General features: G+C 35.3%; 2 protein-coding genes and 1 pseudogene across 2 annotated transcripts; all 3 read left to right on the forward strand.

Moving 5' to 3' along the window:
* The first annotated feature begins 5,254 nt into the window (after positions 1–5,254).
* LOC108197631 (zingipain-2) lies at positions 5,255–6,846 on the forward strand. Its single transcript, XM_017365302.2, has 2 exons — positions 5,255–5,924; positions 6,033–6,846. Exons 1-2 carry the CDS (start codon positions 5,339–5,341, stop codon positions 6,611–6,613), a joined length of 1,167 nt encoding a protein of 388 aa, XP_017220791.1. The 5' UTR covers positions 5,255–5,338; the 3' UTR covers positions 6,614–6,846.
* A 241-nt stretch (positions 6,847–7,087) lies between these two features.
* On the forward strand, positions 7,088–8,197 carry LOC108223898 (ervatamin-B-like; annotated as a pseudogene).
* Positions 8,198–11,768: 3,571 nt separating this feature from the next.
* On the forward strand, positions 11,769–14,744 carry LOC108213902 (U-box domain-containing protein 7). The gene is made up of 2 exons (XM_017385689.2): positions 11,769–12,297; positions 13,759–14,744. Exons 1-2 carry the CDS (start codon positions 11,897–11,899, stop codon positions 14,603–14,605), a joined length of 1,248 nt encoding a protein of 415 aa, XP_017241178.1. The 5' UTR covers positions 11,769–11,896; the 3' UTR covers positions 14,606–14,744.
* The last annotated feature ends 1,249 nt before the right edge of the window (positions 14,745–15,993 follow it).

Here is a 15,993-nt window from a genome sequence, read left to right on the forward strand (position 1 = left end):
ACTTCAAGAATCCATCAAATATTAAAAGTTATAGGTGAAACACTTAATAGAATCTTAATATTATTAATATATATAGGAGTTTCTCTAAAATATTTTATTAATATATATAGAAGATTCTCTAGAATATATTACAAGATTCTCTAAGATATTTTATTATAAATATTATATGTTAAATGTAAAATGTAAAATGTAAGATGTGAAATAGTAGTTTTTAAATCTTTTCAAGGTGAATCTTTAAAATTTGAAATTCAAATTGAATAGACATTAAATGATTGATTAAGATATGGAGAATGTGTTAATGTCTGATTGATTTGGTTATATTTATGTTAGAAAATTAGCATTTATACGATAGATTTGATTGACATAATTAAATATTAGAATACAGTATATTATCAAACAAGAATACGTGATCAACGGTGATGAGAAGGGTTTCTCAGTTTTCTTGATAAGCTGGGTTTTCTTAGGATCTTCCGCCTATATGAATATATATATATATATATATATATATATATATATATATATATATTGCCAAGAATTCTTGCATATATTAGTCATTCTTATTTGCACAAACCTAGGCAGAAATAAAAGAACCACTTTTCTGTATTATTTTCAAGACTAAACCACTAATTGTGACAACCCCTCTTCTTGAAACACAAGTAAAGATCAAACTCCTAGAACATAAGTATCAGATACTAAGAAACAGGGCTTCTATGCATGTCACTCAAACAAACATGAAAAATGTTAGAATTCAAACCCGGCTCAAAGCAATGCAGTAGAGACAAACATTCTCAAATACTGGACATTGGGATTAATTATTAGAAACATAAAATGGAAGCTGGGTTTTATAAAATACATTGCAGTCAAGTGTAGAAAATAAAAGAGCAGCAGCTTGGTCAAATAAACAGCTGGGGTTTATAGATATAATAGAAGCAGTAATATCAATGCAAGAAAATAAAGAGGGTCAATTGTGGTGTGCTGAAAATATAAACAAGCATCCTAATATAAGCTGTTGGTACTTGGTATAAGATCGGAAGGTGGCGAAATAGGTGAACTACAACAGCTCCAGGAATCAAGGTTTTAAAGAATGGTAGCTGTGCATGGGAGAAATAAAAGGTGGCTGTGCATGAGAACAGAAGAAAATATAGTAGGTTCTCATGGTCAAAATAACAGGCTGCAGGTTGTAATAATGTCCTTAAAATATGGTAGGCTATTAATATGTATAAGGATAAAAATGTGAGGTGTGCAGTGATGTTAGAATGTGAACTTAAAGCCTATATATAAGTCTGTCCATCTGTAGTAGATAACACACTGAGTGAAACTACAACAGCAGTTGTAGAGAGAAATTTAGAAGAGCTGAAGCTCTGAGTGAAAAGGCCGCGTGCCATCTCTGTGTGTAACAAGAAAGGCTGAAGCCTAGCTAGCGTGTGTAGCAAATTATAAGTAGTGTAGCTGCGTGTTACATTAATATACAAGTTGTGTGTGTTTGTATCCTAATATATCGGAAGTTTTTGGTTTAAGGCCCATACACGTTTCCAACAAGTGGCATCAGAGCCGAGGTTTCGTTCGAGAAAAAGAATGGTAAGTTTCCTGGAAGCCCAAGTTCCAATGTTGACGGGCACAAATTATGGAGACTGGAGTATCCAAATGAAGGAATTACTCCATTTTTATGATGTTTGGGATATAGTCGAAAGAGGGTATGATGAGTTCACATCAGCGGCTGAAGTAGCTCTGTCAGAAGCCGAGAAGACGACATTAAATGGGTGCAGGAGCAAAAATAACAAGGCATGTTTCATGATTTATCAAGGTGTCGACGAATTAACCTTTGATAATATTGCACATGAAAAAAAAGCAAAAGACGCCTGGGAGATTCTGCAGAAATCATTCCAAGGAGTTGATAAAGAAGAAGAGGTGGAGCCTCAAGTATTGCATGGCGAGTTCAAGAATATGAAAATGAAAAATTCTGAAAATATTGAAGAAAATGTTACGCGTTTGAAAACGGTGACAAATGAGATGAAAAGAAATGGGGAAAGTCTGGATGATGTTCGGGTCATGGAAAAGTTGCTCCGTTCATTGACAAGAAAATTTGATTATGTTGTAACTACGTTAGAGGAGTCGAAAGATTGGTCCAGAATTTCTATTGAAGAGCTTGTATGTTTGTTCCAAGACCACGAGCTGCAGATGAATCGTTATGATGAAGAAATTAGCAGTTTGGAGAATATGGTGCAATGGAAAGTGTTTGATAATAGGAGTCCTAGTAGTGGCATTATTAATATTTCAGGGGAAGCGCCAAGGTATATGCTGAGTCCAGATAATATCTACAAACCAACAAGTCTGATACAAACAATCATTGATGATTTAGTGTCTTGTTTCAAGGCAACCGACGAAAGCAACAAAATTCCAGAATCTGTGCATCAGAAAATTGCAGGACGAGTTAACTACACGCCCAAAGAAATTCTAGATGATATATTCATGAAGTCATTGAAGTGGGGCATCTTTCACAAAGCGAAAGAAAAGCTCGGTATGCAAAGCTGGGTTTGAGGGGGAGTGTTAGAATTCAAACCCGGCTCAAAGCAATGCAGTAGAGACAAACATTCTCAAATACTGGACATTGGGATTAATTATTAGAAACATAAAATGGAAGCTGGGTTTTATAAAATACATTGCAGTCAAGTGTAGAAAATAAAAGAGCAGCAGCTTGGTCAAATAAACAGCTGGGGTTTATAGATATAATAGAAGCAGTAATATCAATGCAAGAAAATAAAGAGGGTCAATTGTGGTGTGCTGAAAATATAAACAAGCATCCTAATATAAGCTGTTGGTACTTGGTATAAGATCGGAAGGTGGCGAAATAGGTGAACTACAACAGCTCCAGGAATCAAGGTTTTAAAGAATGGTAGCTGTGCATGGGAGAAATAAAAGGTGGCTGTGCATGAGAACAGAAGAAAATATAGTAGGTTCTCATGGTCAAAATAACAGGCTGCAGGTTGTAATAATGTCCTTAAAATATGGTAGGCTATTAATATGTATAAGGATAAAAATGTGAGGTGTGCAGTGATGTTAGAATGTGAACTTAAAGCCTATATATAAGTCTGTCCATCTGTAGTAGATAACACACTGAGTGAAACTACAACAGCAGTTGTAGAGAGAAATTTAGAAGAGCTGAAGCTCTGAGTGAAAAGGCCGCGTGCCATCTCTGTGTGTAACAAGAAAGGCTGAAGCCTAGCTAGCGTGTGTAGCAAATTATAAGTAGTGTAGCTGCGTGTTACATTAATATACAAGTTGTGTGTGTTTGTATCCTAATATATCGGAAGTTTTTGGTTTAAGGCCCATACACGTTTCCAACAAAAAACCCATCATAGTTCTCATTAAATATAAATCATTTTTACACACATTCATCCATCATGTCTATTCCTCCTACATGATTAGTACTACAAATACATAATCAAGCCAAGGATTTTGCACAACAAAAAAAACATACAAACAGAGTGTGTGTTTATGTGTGTTTACTGTATATAGAGACAACATCAGTAATAAACATGGGAAAAGGACAGGTGGGAACATAAGCTTACCTTGTAATAAGCGATGCTGCTGAGGAATTGGCGTCGAGTCTGTAGAAGTATGAAGCAATCCCCCTAAAGAGTTTATGATTCTGTTGGGAATGGGAAGACATGTGTAACGACGTCGTTGCGATGCACTTAGGATGGACTGGACTTGTTATTGGTCTTTATGAATTTGTGATGGGCTGCTCTTGAAGTGAGCTGATCTGCTCACAATTATTGTTTTCTCAGCTAATTAGCCCTTGTTAGTTTTTGATTATTTTTATTATTAAAAGCACAATTTCTGTTTTTTTTAATAAAACAATTTCTGTATTATTAGTTTTATTTAATCTAGAGTTAATTTGTTTGGTAAATAGGATGGTTTTAAAATCATGGATGCACCCTATCAATCTGTAAAAAGTGTTGATTTTCAAATTCTACTAATTATTTATTAGGGCTTTTTTTATAACTGCCTCGTAATTTTTTTTACAAAAACTACGTTGCAAACTTTCAATATTTTAAAAATATTATTTTATACAAATTATTTACAAAAATACGACTTGCAAATTCTGCAACCTCATTTGCAACAACATTTAAATAACATATATTGTATAAATTATATACATCAGTTTAATTGGATTTTTTCCTGAAAAATATTACTCGGAAATTGGAGAGTCAGGTTGAGTACTAGAGTATCTGTCGGGATATTACTTTTTTTTTTCTCATATTTTAAATTTATGTTAATGAAATTTAGTATGCAAGTATTTAAACTTTTTTTTAGAAAATAATGCAAGTATTTAAACTTAAAAATTAATAGAAGTACTTTTCTGATGTATATACTATATAGGTAAATGCTATATATTAATAATGTTAATAATTTATTATTAAATGAGTAATATTATTTATAATATATCAATAATAATTGACTTCAAGTATACATTAACTGTTTAATGATTTTTAAAAATAATAATAAAATAAATATTTAAAATTAGCTACATATAATTTCTAAACCATTCACATGTGTTATTAATGAGATTTAGATTTCAATAGTTTATGCCGATTTTACAAAATCATTAAACTATGTACTTGATAGACTCTTCATTAGTTAATTAGGAAATTTATTTGATACATCCCAAATTAGATGGCTCCGTTGAATTTGGGCACACTATTTAGGGTTCATTGACCGCATAGATACGTGACTTATCTTTAAAATTTTATTTTTGCAAATTAAAATTAAAATATGAAATTTTCATTTATAAAAGAAAAAATAAAAAAATAAATTTCAGAAGTAGACGGTCAATGCACTTAAGTCCAAAGTCAACGGGGCACATGGGATGGATGTAGACATGTAGTATTTTGAATAACACATTTGACCGGCTCTATAAAATGCCAAAGAAAGAAAAGCAAAATACGTTATACGGCCGAACTGAGTCAACAGTACTCTTCTCTTCTTCTTTTTTTCTGGAAAAGAAGCACGGATGAAGTAAGAAAAATAACGATAAACTATAACTAAAAATGTCAATCTGTTCTGTAAAAAATAAATAACAAAAAATAGTGCAAACTACGAGGAGAAGTAACTGCATAGCCCGTTTCATTCGATCCAGATACGGCCGGCCAGTTACAACAAGTCCACTCAATACTAAGTCATGCAGTAGTCTCAGTTCAAATTATAGTTTAGCTTCATATCCAGATCAAGTTGTTATAGATTTACGTTGGATTTAGTCTTAAATTTCCCCCTTAATAGGTGGAAAATTAAGAGTAATACTCATCTACTCATCTTAATCTCCTTATAAATAAGCTACATGCATGCATTGTACACTACACAAATTATTACTACTATCAATTATTATCTTAGAAAGCTTAGTGAGTCTGGTGAAGTACACTGTGCAATGGCTTCTCCATATGCCTTGTGCATGGCTCTTTTCTTGTTGATCATGGGACTTCTGCTGCCCTACGAGGTTTCATCGTCTCGGGCCGGACCGCAACTCGGGAAAACCATGTTCGAAAGGCATCAAGAATGGATGCTTCAGCACGGTCGGGTGTACAGAGATGCCATGGAGCAAGAGGCGAGGTTCAAGATTTTTAAGGAAAATGTGGAGCGTATCGAAGCGTTTAATAGCGATCCGAATAGAAGATTTACGTTAGCTGTTAATCACTTTGCTGATTTAACTGATGAGGAGTTTCGAGTGACTCATGCCAGTGGTTACAACAGAAGCATGACAAGGACGGCGTCGTTCTCGGGGTCCTCAGTAAGGCCGGAATTTTATGGGGACTATGGACGTCCACGTCGTAGTTATTTTAGATATGCAAATGTACAGGGGGTTCCGCCTAGTGTGGACTGGCGACAGAAAGGGGCAGTCACGCCTATCAAGTATCAAGGATCATGTGGTAAGTGTTTCCGGTTTTGTTAATTGTTTTCCTGTCGTATCCTGTTTCTGAGTGGGACATATCGAGTATTTTTGTAACTGATTTTCAATTGTGACTGTTTGTGAATAGGGGACTGCTTTGCATTTGCATCTATTGCTGCTGTAGAAGGTCTTAATGCAATTTCAAGAGGACAGCTAGTGTCATTATCTGAACAAGAGATACTGGACTGTGACAATTCAAACTACAAGTGCAATGGAGGTGCCATGGAACCCACTTATGACTTCATTAGGGATAATGGTGTCAGCACCGAATCAGATTATCCGTACAGAGGACAACAAGGCTACTGCCAAAATGCTGCGTCGAATCCAGCTGTTCAGATTGGTGGATACGAAGATGTTCCAAGATACAGCGAATCCCAAATGCTTTTAGCTGTGGCGCATCAGCCCATTGCAGTGGCTGTTTCTGGTGGTGATTATTATTTCAAATATTACAATAGTGGTATTATGGATATGGAATGCAGCTCGGGTGTCAATCACGCGGTTGCAGTTGTGGGCTATGGCGTGACAGACGATGGACAGAAGTATTGGATTGTCAAGAACTCCTGGGGTTCAAACTGGGGAGACAATGGATATATCTACATTGCCAGAGATGTTGGAGATCCTCGAGGCCTCTGTGGCATTGCCACTGATCCGTCGTACCCTACTATGTGAAAGAGCTGGAACAATATGTTATCCTCGTCATGATTATTCTAGACTAATGTCTTATAAGAAGCTTTTCAGTTGTAGCTAGCAGTATAGGCTTAATTGGCTTATTAGTTAATAAGTAGGTGCTCATTTGCTTAGTGTTCTTTCGCGTTAAGTTTTGATGATTTGTTTAGTTTGAAGAAATTAGATATCAGGGAATTGGCAAGAACTGTGTATAAAATAAGTTCTGTTTATGTTTATATTTCATGCTTATAACTAGCTGGATCCAAGGCATTCTGCAAATCACACAAAGCAACAAAGAGTGCTCAATCTAGAAACATGAGGGCTGCAGGTTACAGTACACATATATTTATGTCAGTCTAGCAAACGTAGAAGTAATTAATTATGTTTAAAAATTAATGAAGTATTAAATTTAAGCTAAAACAGATTACTCTCTGTCTTTACCTATAAATTGAACCTTTTAAATTTGTATTTGCAGACATGGCTTCTCCTAGTGCCATGTTTATTATTATAATTTTTGTGATCTTGGGGTTAAACAATTTATCCTATCAAACTTCCTCTCAGACTATTCCTTATGAAGATATTGTGAGAATTTTCGACAACTGGATGTTCAAATATGCCCGCGTTTACAAAGATTTAGCAGAGAAGGAGATGAGGTTTACAATTTTCAAGGAAAATGCAGAACTTGTAGAGGCTTTTAGTAGAGGGGGAAATAAAGGATTTAATTTAACTCTAAACAATTTCGCAGATTTAACAGATGAAGAATTTCAAGATTTTTATACTGGTTACAGTAAAAGCTCGAAAGCTTACTCCCCCGGGATGTCCATGGCCAAGAACGACACCTTTTTCAAGTATGCAAATTTAGAATCCGTTCCAAGTAGCATTGACTGGCGAAAAAAAGGGGCGGTCACTCCCGTGAAAGACCAGGGACAGTGTGGTCAGTTACATTCTTGCTTTGACAATTCTATTTTTTTAATAATTTTGTGACTAATTTTTGGTGTTATAGGCAGCTGCTATGCATTTTCAGCAGTTGCAGCTGTGGAAGGCATTGCATATATTACCCGAGGGAAGCTCGTATCGTTGTCTGAGCAAGAAATTGTAGACTGTGACCATGATGACCATGGTTGCAACAAGGGTAGCATGCAGAATGTATTTAGTTTCATATAAAAGAATGGTATCACCGCGGAATCAGACTATTCTTACACTAGCGAACAAGGCACGTGCCAAAACAGCGATGTCAATCATGCAGCTGTTAGAATAAATGGATATCAAAATGTGCCCCAAAATAGTGAAGCTGATTTGTTGAAAGCGGTGGCAAATCAACCTGTTTCAGTTGCTGTTGATAGTAGGGATTACCGGTTCAGATTTTACTCCAGCGGTGTGTTCAATGCAGGGTGTGGCACACAATGTGACCATGCGCTTACAATTGTTGGCTATGGTGCAAATGGTAACGGAGTCAAGTATTGGATTGTGAAGAATTCGTGGGGAACGGGATGGGGTGAGGGAGGATATGGATACTTCATTCGAGATGTTGCTGATCCTCGAGGCATTTGTGGTATTGCCACAGATGCATCGTTTCCTACCATCTAAAAGGCGCTTTTATTATTAGTCGACAGACATATTATCCATATAAAGGGGGTGATATTCTTTCATTAAGCTTAGTTTAAGCAAATCTAGAATATCTCTGATATTAAAGTTGTTGCAGTTAAGTGCTCTTTTGCTCTCTGACATGAGTTACTAAAATCATACCTACATCATCCAGTCGAGTGAATTATTGAAACTTTTGTATCTCTTCATTCTATTCCATCCAAGTGAACGCAAGTTTACGGGCTTCTAATGCTTTATGAATGTTTCATAGATAAATACGAAGATGCATTCAGCTCATCAAATTGACATTCAAGCACGGGTATTCCAAGGCAGAGACCAGTCCACGTTCGATTCCGGCTGGGGCAAGTTATAATTTTTAATTATTCCACTACATCTGTCTATTGATTAATTGATTTATGTATATTTAAAAAAACCTTTTTGCCGCAGCAGCAATTTAGGGCTCCTTTTCGCTTAACTGTACACTGAACACAGTTATGACTTGTCAGGTCCAAGTGCAACTCTCAAATACTTCTTCAATGTTTGAATATTTCCAAAAAAATAAAATTATAAGCTCAAATATAGTGCTGAGAGCATATAGGAGGGTTCCTTTAGAGTCTCAAATAACAATAGTTACTCAATATGCAGCAAGCACTTTTAGTGGTCTAACCTTTGCACTTTTTCATTTTCTGTGGAAAATATTCCAAAGTGTTTTTGCCTCGCAGCAATGAAAATAACAATCAACTACATTTCGTCCAACTTGCTGATTCCTCGTGAAATCATATTGCGTCCAATGAAATTTACTGATTCTCTGCAGAAGACTGCAACGCGTCATCTGAGTATTAATGATTCCACGACGAACTTTATTTTCCTTCTTAGACTTGTTAATCTGAGTTGCAGTCTTCAAACGATCAACATGTAAGTCTTATGTGATGGTAATGGACATTGCTATCAGTTGAATGTTTAAATCCACTTTTAGTTTGGCTATTGTTGGTTCTATGGTGGAAAATTGTATCCTGATCCAGTATTACTACTCCCTCCGTCCCCCTGAGTAGTATACATTGGGGGACGGGGACGCGGCACGGACTTTAATGCTTCTGTAAAGTATAGTTGTGTAATTTATTTTTAAATTTTTTTTTTTCTAAATTAAAGTTTAGATGTTATATTTTTATTCAGAAAAAGAAAATCTCAAAAATAAGTTACGGAACTATGTTTTATAAGAGCATTGAAATGCGTGTCGAGCAGTTGAAAAGAAACGTATACAATTAAATGGGACAGAGGGAGTAATTGTCAAGCTCCCCTGGTTTCATTTATTTAGTGCCAAGTGGTTTCTCCACTAATTTGACTTCTATTATCGCTTTCCGCGCTCTTTATCAAGGATAAAAGTCACAATATAGTTTGAAAGTGCAGAATCTTGAATTAAATCTGGGAACAAATTTGCTGTAGCGAAGATTTCAAAATCTTATGTGAAAGTAGACGGCTGTTTACGTTTAGGAAACCAGTGTTGCAGACTTATTCTAAGATGTGAATTCCTAACATCTTTGTCCCATAAAAGTAAGCAATAGCTACAGTTAAACGGATTTTCTTGTGTATGCCTGCAAGCACACACTAACAACCACTTTTTAGTTAGGTGGCGGAGTTCTATTGTCTTCTTATAATAGGATTATATTTGAATTTAATGAGAACATGTGTAATATTTCTACAGAAGTTGCCCTCGTCTTAGTCAAATCATGATCTGTCGCTGCATATGATGTCAATAGCATACGTTTGATTTGGAATATTATGGATAAATGAACGAATTTGAAACGTACACCGAATTCTAAGTGTGCCTCTTACTAGATCCGTCCCTGCATGTCTATATAACAGAAACAATAAATTGACTTTATCCATGTCTTAATGCAAAAGTGATATTCAGTGGCTTGAGTTATAAAATGGACCATTTAATGGAATTACAGCTCGATGATGCACCATGAATTTGTACGGTAACCCAAATATCTTGTGGCTAGCTTTGAAGGTCCCTCACATCTTTTAGCTGCCTGGAGTTTACAATTCTTATTAATCCTCCACAGGTAATCAGAATTCTCTAGTACGCGAGTCCGAGTAATAACAGAGGAACTAATTACTGATACGTCTGCAGACAGTGTCCCAACATATCAGTGGATTAACAGCTGGTTCAGTTTGAATTATGATCTAATTTAACTAATGTGCATTCGTACTTCTAAAACAGATTCTAGTCCATTAATTGTACATTCGCATGAGCTGTCTCGCAAGCAGTCTTCATTGTCCAGTTGATGCATAGAGCTAGTGTCAGTATTTCTGAGTCCCTTGATCATATGAGCTGTCCGCCTCCATTTTCCAGTTAATTGAGCGTCGATGAAGGATCACAACAGGTGCTGCAGCCATATCGTATCATTGATACCTGATAACTGAATATTCGTGCATGAATTGTATCGCGTATTCACGTGTAAATCTCTGACACTCATACGCGTGGATGTGCAATGTGCGCTCATAAATTATAAATTCGCCGCTTTCTGAGGAATCTCTCGATACCAGATGTTGCATACAGCTTGAGTACTAGTATAATGTGCATGGCTCTTAAGCAAACTAATAGATCACATTAATAAAGTAAGACTAAGATTGAGTTTCTGGAACTTAATGATTTGTGTATTAAACAAACTTAAAGGGCGTCTTCAACGCAAAGGAACCATTGAGAAGAGTGATAACTGATAACCGTATGATCTCTCTCGATCTTCCACACTCAGATTCGATATTCGAGCAGATTCGGATGAAGTGATTCATAAGCAAAACACAGAACAGAGAAATTATACAAGTTATCCAAGCACTAGAATATCAATTGACAATTTGCAGCCGAAAAGAGGTCCAAAACTTGGACCTAGTTGCACATATATAATAAAGTTTTGCTAGGAAAAAATATATATAATATAAGTATTATAATACCAATGTTCTAATCATTCCCGATTTATTGAAAAATTCCCAATTAATTTTGATTAATCTTTAAAAATTATAATAATTTATTGATTACAATTCAATTTAGCTTACAATTTTTGATTTATCGAAAAAATTTCCTATAAATCTTATTGATGTAACCCATTAGTTCTGATTCTCGATACACAAAATCTGACTCGTGTGCTGCGGAAAATGCTGCATGTAGAATTGAAACATGTATGAAAGTGTTCAAAGAGTCCTTGGCTACAATCTTTAGGTGCATTCGGCAACCTAACTTAAGTCAACTTTATTGCTCTGCCTCTTTGAATTGATTACCAAGTGCGCCAATGCCAAACAATTAGCAAATGATGCAATATGTTGTATTATAATTCGACATTACGAGAAAATTCGAGATATTGAATGATTCCGGTTCGCTCAATATCATGATTCCGCTACAAATTATATACACACAATCGAATTCGATAAATATTTTAGGTGCATACAATATTTATAGGTAGATCAATAGACCCCATTTCTTCGAGACACTGTTGTGAGTCCGCATGTGCTCTCTTTGTTTTTACCTTCAAAGTCTTCTTCTATAATTTTCAGATTCTGTAATATCTCCCTTGTTTTCTCTCTCTCTTAAAAATAGTCTACAAAACCGGACTTGTATAAATAACCAAAAGCACCTCATAGAGATATTGTTCTCTCTCCCCCTTCTCTCTCTCTCCCTCTCTGTTTTCAAAGCTTTGATTGAAAATGTCTGATCACACTTCAACATGGCACTCGACCATCACAAAGCTACGATTCTTTACTCGAATCCGACGGTTCCTCAACCCCAAGAGTTCCATCAAGCCATCTGAGCCATCAAACACCACAGCCAAAGTTGCAGACATGAATGATCAAGAAGAAGAAAAGAAAGAACAAGAGATGGTAATTTTGCAAAGGGCAGTTAAGAAGCTTCTCTTCGGGAGCCCCGAAGAAAAGGATATTGCTGCTAAAGATATCAAAAACCTCGCGGCAGAAGCGTTGAGTAGGCGAAAATTAATGGCCGAGCTAGGTGTGATTCCACCACTGGTGGCAATGGCTGGATCAGAAGCCACGGCACGACAGAGGCTGGCAGTTCAAGCGCTTACTGAGCTCGCTAACGGCACTTACACGTAAGTTCTTTATCAAATATCACATTTTTAAGTAAATTTATAATCAAAATTTATTAATTTGAAGCAGTTTATAAACAGTGGGCGTTCAAGTTCTTGATAAAATGTTCTTACAATTAAAAGAAACTTATTTCTACGCAATGGTGGTTTGCGAAGACTTAAGTGGATGATAACTTATTTCCTAATCCATCATGGAGCTCGTGTGTGTTTGTTTATTTTAAAAGGTTATCGATAACAGAAATGTAAATACTCGTTTATTTTAGCAAGTACTGCTGTTTTTGTTAGTCTGCAAATTTCTTTATATGTGAATTATCTTAATTATCATGGTTGATGAGACACTCTATTTATAGAGTTGGAGAAGATACATTTATCGACTTAAATAGGCATGATCTCTGCTTGGATATTTAGATTTCAGCGCCCACCAGCAAACTCTTGGCTCTTGTGTTTGTTCAAGATTCTATGCTGGGTCCAGTTAACCTGACTTTTGTACCATCGTTTTCTGACCTTTTCATATCTTTCCAAATGAAATTATGAGCAAGAAAAATCAGTAGTAAAAAACTGTTCTCAGTCATCTTTTGCCCTTAAGAATGAGTAGAATTTTTTGTTTGAGCCCCCGCTAATCTTCAAAATTTGTTCATCATCCACATGTAAGCACTAGTACTTTCTTGACCCGGCTATTTCAGAATCCTGGTTCTCCCGGCCCTAGCATGGCATGACATGACAGTGTTTTTGTTATAATAGTCGGTAGGTGGGTTGGCTCTATTTGAACTTCTATCTTCAAACTTAATATCCCAAATGGGACAGCACTATCCTCCATCCTATTGCTCCATTTGTTATAAATATCTGTGTCACTGATCTAGACTTTTCGAGTAACAAGACAAAAAAACCAAACAGAAACCTACTAAAAAATCGCTTGTTATTTAAAGTTATTCCCATTGTCATATCTGGAATTTCACATATACAGATATGCATTGCCAAGGAGAACCATTTTTTCAACGATCTAAATGAAGACCAATACTAATTATTTAAAGAATGAACTAACTTATATGGAAATAAGGGGCATGAGCTGCGCTGACTGTCCACTAAGCTCCATAGTTGTAGGTGGCTCAACTCTGCTTAAGCAGACAAGTTGTTTTATTTAAATGCTTTATTCTATAATTATGTTTAATCATCTGGTATTTTTTTGCAGTTCTTGTGATTTTATTTCAGTTGTTGAGATATCCTCTAGCTTATAATATATTCAGAACATAAAAAACTGTTTGTTGACCTTCATTCTGTTTATTTTCTGCATTATTGGAAAACCCCACAATTACATATGATGTTCATGATTTTTGAGATTCAAAGAAATGGGACATGGGGAAGTCAAGTCTTTACTATATTATTGGTCTCATATGGACTTAAGTTTGAAGCTCATGGGGTTTGCATTCATATTGATTATCTTTTTGTTTGTTGTTGGTTTTTCAGGAACAAGGCACTGATAATGGATGCAGGAATCTTATCAAAACTACCCGGGAATATCGGTGTTTTAGATGAAGAAACAATGCATGACTTTGCACAGCTAGTCCTGTCTGTATCTTCCCTAGCCAACAGCCAATTTCCAGTAAACTCGTCGATGATGGTTCCTTTTGTGATCTCCGTGCTTGAATCAAATTCAAGTCTTGACACGAAAGAATATTGTTTAGGCACATTATACAATCTTTCTAATATGCTAGACAATGCAAACACTCTGGCTTCAGATGAAGTGTTTAACATCCTCTTGAGACTCTCTTCGGTTAAACAAACATCAGAAAAAGCTCTGGCAACCTTAGGAAACTTAGTAGTGACCTTAACAGGGAAAAAAGCACTGGAAAGTAGTCCAATGGTTCCCGAGAGCTTGATAGAGATCATGACATGGAATGATAAGCCAATAAGCCAAGAATTATCTGCTTATGTCTTGATGATTTTAGCACATCAAAGCCCGGTACAAAGATTGAAAATGTCGAATGCAGGCATCGTTCCTGTTCTTCTTGAAGTTTCCTTGTTAAGTAGTCCTCTGGCACAAAAAAGAGCATTGAGATTGTTACAATGGTTTAAAGATGAACGACAAACAAAAATGAGGCCTCATTCGGGACCTCAAACGCAAAGATTGTCCTCTGGCTCTCCGGTGAATCAAAGAGAAGTGAGTGAAGGAAAGAAGGTGATGAAAAACATGGTGAAGCAAAGTCTGTACAAAAATATGGAATCAATGGCTCGTCGTGCTCATGGCGATGAAAGCTCTTCTAAGCTCAAGTTTTTGGTCATTAGTTCAAGTTCTAAGAGCTTGCCTTATTAGAATAAGGGATTTTCTATGGTGTGCCCAAGAGCACACAATAGTCCCTAACTCCAATAAAAATAGCTCCTTTTGATTGGTGGATGAGTAATAAATGATAATGCCCCCCCTGCATTCACATCACCTCCACCAATCAGAATAGGCCATTTTTATAGAATTTAGTGATTATTGTGTGCCCTTGGGCACACATTAGAAAGACCGTTAGAATAAAGTCATTAGTTTAAGTTCTCTTTGTTTTCTGTTCTTTAATCTCGTGCTCTGTATATTATGGAAATAAAGCATTAATTTTCTGGGAAGGGGTTAGCCATAAAAAGGAGCAAACAAGTCCTGATTCTTTCATGTAGTAGTACTTAGAGCATCACCAATGGGGGGTGCTAAGTAGAGTTGCTTAAAATGCCAAATCATCAAAAGTACTACTATTTTATTTTCTCTCTCTTCATTTGTACTTTTGGCAACTTCTACCTATATATTTGCTCCAATGGTTGGCACCCAAAGTTGCCACACATTTATATAAAAAAATTAAATTAAACATAAGTATAATAAGATAGGGAAGTATATGACTTTAGGGTGATATATCAACTTTTATCTATTTTAAGAGGGTGCCAAAAGTTGGCAACTTTACTTGGCACTCCTTGTACTCCAATGGAGAGCCAACAAGAGTGTCATGCCATGTCATGCCACATGGCACTTAAGCACTCTTCTTGGCACCCCCATTGGAGATGCTCTTATTTTTGACTAGATGATGACCTGCGTCGAGCACGGTCTAAATAAAGAATTTGTTGTTAAAATAATCGTTAAATTATAAAGTTCTTTTTAATATATAAAAACCTTTTCTTAATACTATGATGGTTATTATTATTAAAATAAAAAATTGTCCTATTAAATATAAAAGTTTTTTTATAGTAATATAATAATAAAGCTTTTTAGCTTATTTTTTTATTTAAATAATTTTGTTTATTTCATGTTCTCATATCTGCACAAAAACTCTGTTGTCTCCTTATATTTATCTTATTAAAATTTTATAGAGTTAATTTATAAATTAAATTGTTTCAATTTTAAAAATCAAAATATTTAATTCCATTAGCATGTTATTATGTTTCATGATTAATCATTATATTATAAAGTTCTAATATGTATATATGTCTTTTAAGTAATAAATAATAATAGAATAATAGAATATTTAAGCTTATTTTTATGTAAAAAAAATTTTATTTTATATTCTCATATCCACACAAATGCTCTGCTCGAACGTTATATTCATTTGATAGAATTTTATAGAGTTAATTCGCAAGTTAAATTATTTCAATTTTGAATAAAAAACATTTAGTTCTGTTGGGATACAAATATCTTTCATGAATAATCGCTGTGTTATAAAGTCAAGACCAATATAT

The sequence above is a fragment of the Daucus carota genome, chromosome 1 (genome assembly GCF_001625215.2).
Source record: "Daucus carota subsp. sativus chromosome 1, DH1 v3.0, whole genome shotgun sequence".
Classification (NCBI taxonomy): domain Eukaryota; kingdom Viridiplantae; phylum Streptophyta; class Magnoliopsida; order Apiales; family Apiaceae; genus Daucus; species Daucus carota.

Coding starts and splice junctions, on each gene's coding strand:
- LOC108213902 (XM_017385689.2), top strand. CDS start 11,897: ATGTCTGATCACACTTCAACATGGCACTCGACCATCACAAAGCTACGA. Junction 12,298..13,758: donor CTCGCTAACGGCACTTACAC/GTAAGTTCTTTA, acceptor TTGGTTTTTCAG/GAACAAGGCACTGATAATGG.
- LOC108197631 (XM_017365302.2), top strand. CDS start 5,339: ATGCATGCATTGTACACTACACAAATTATTACTACTATCAATTATTAT. Junction 5,925..6,032: donor CAAGTATCAAGGATCATGTG/GTAAGTGTTTCC, acceptor GTTTGTGAATAG/GGGACTGCTTTGCATTTGCA.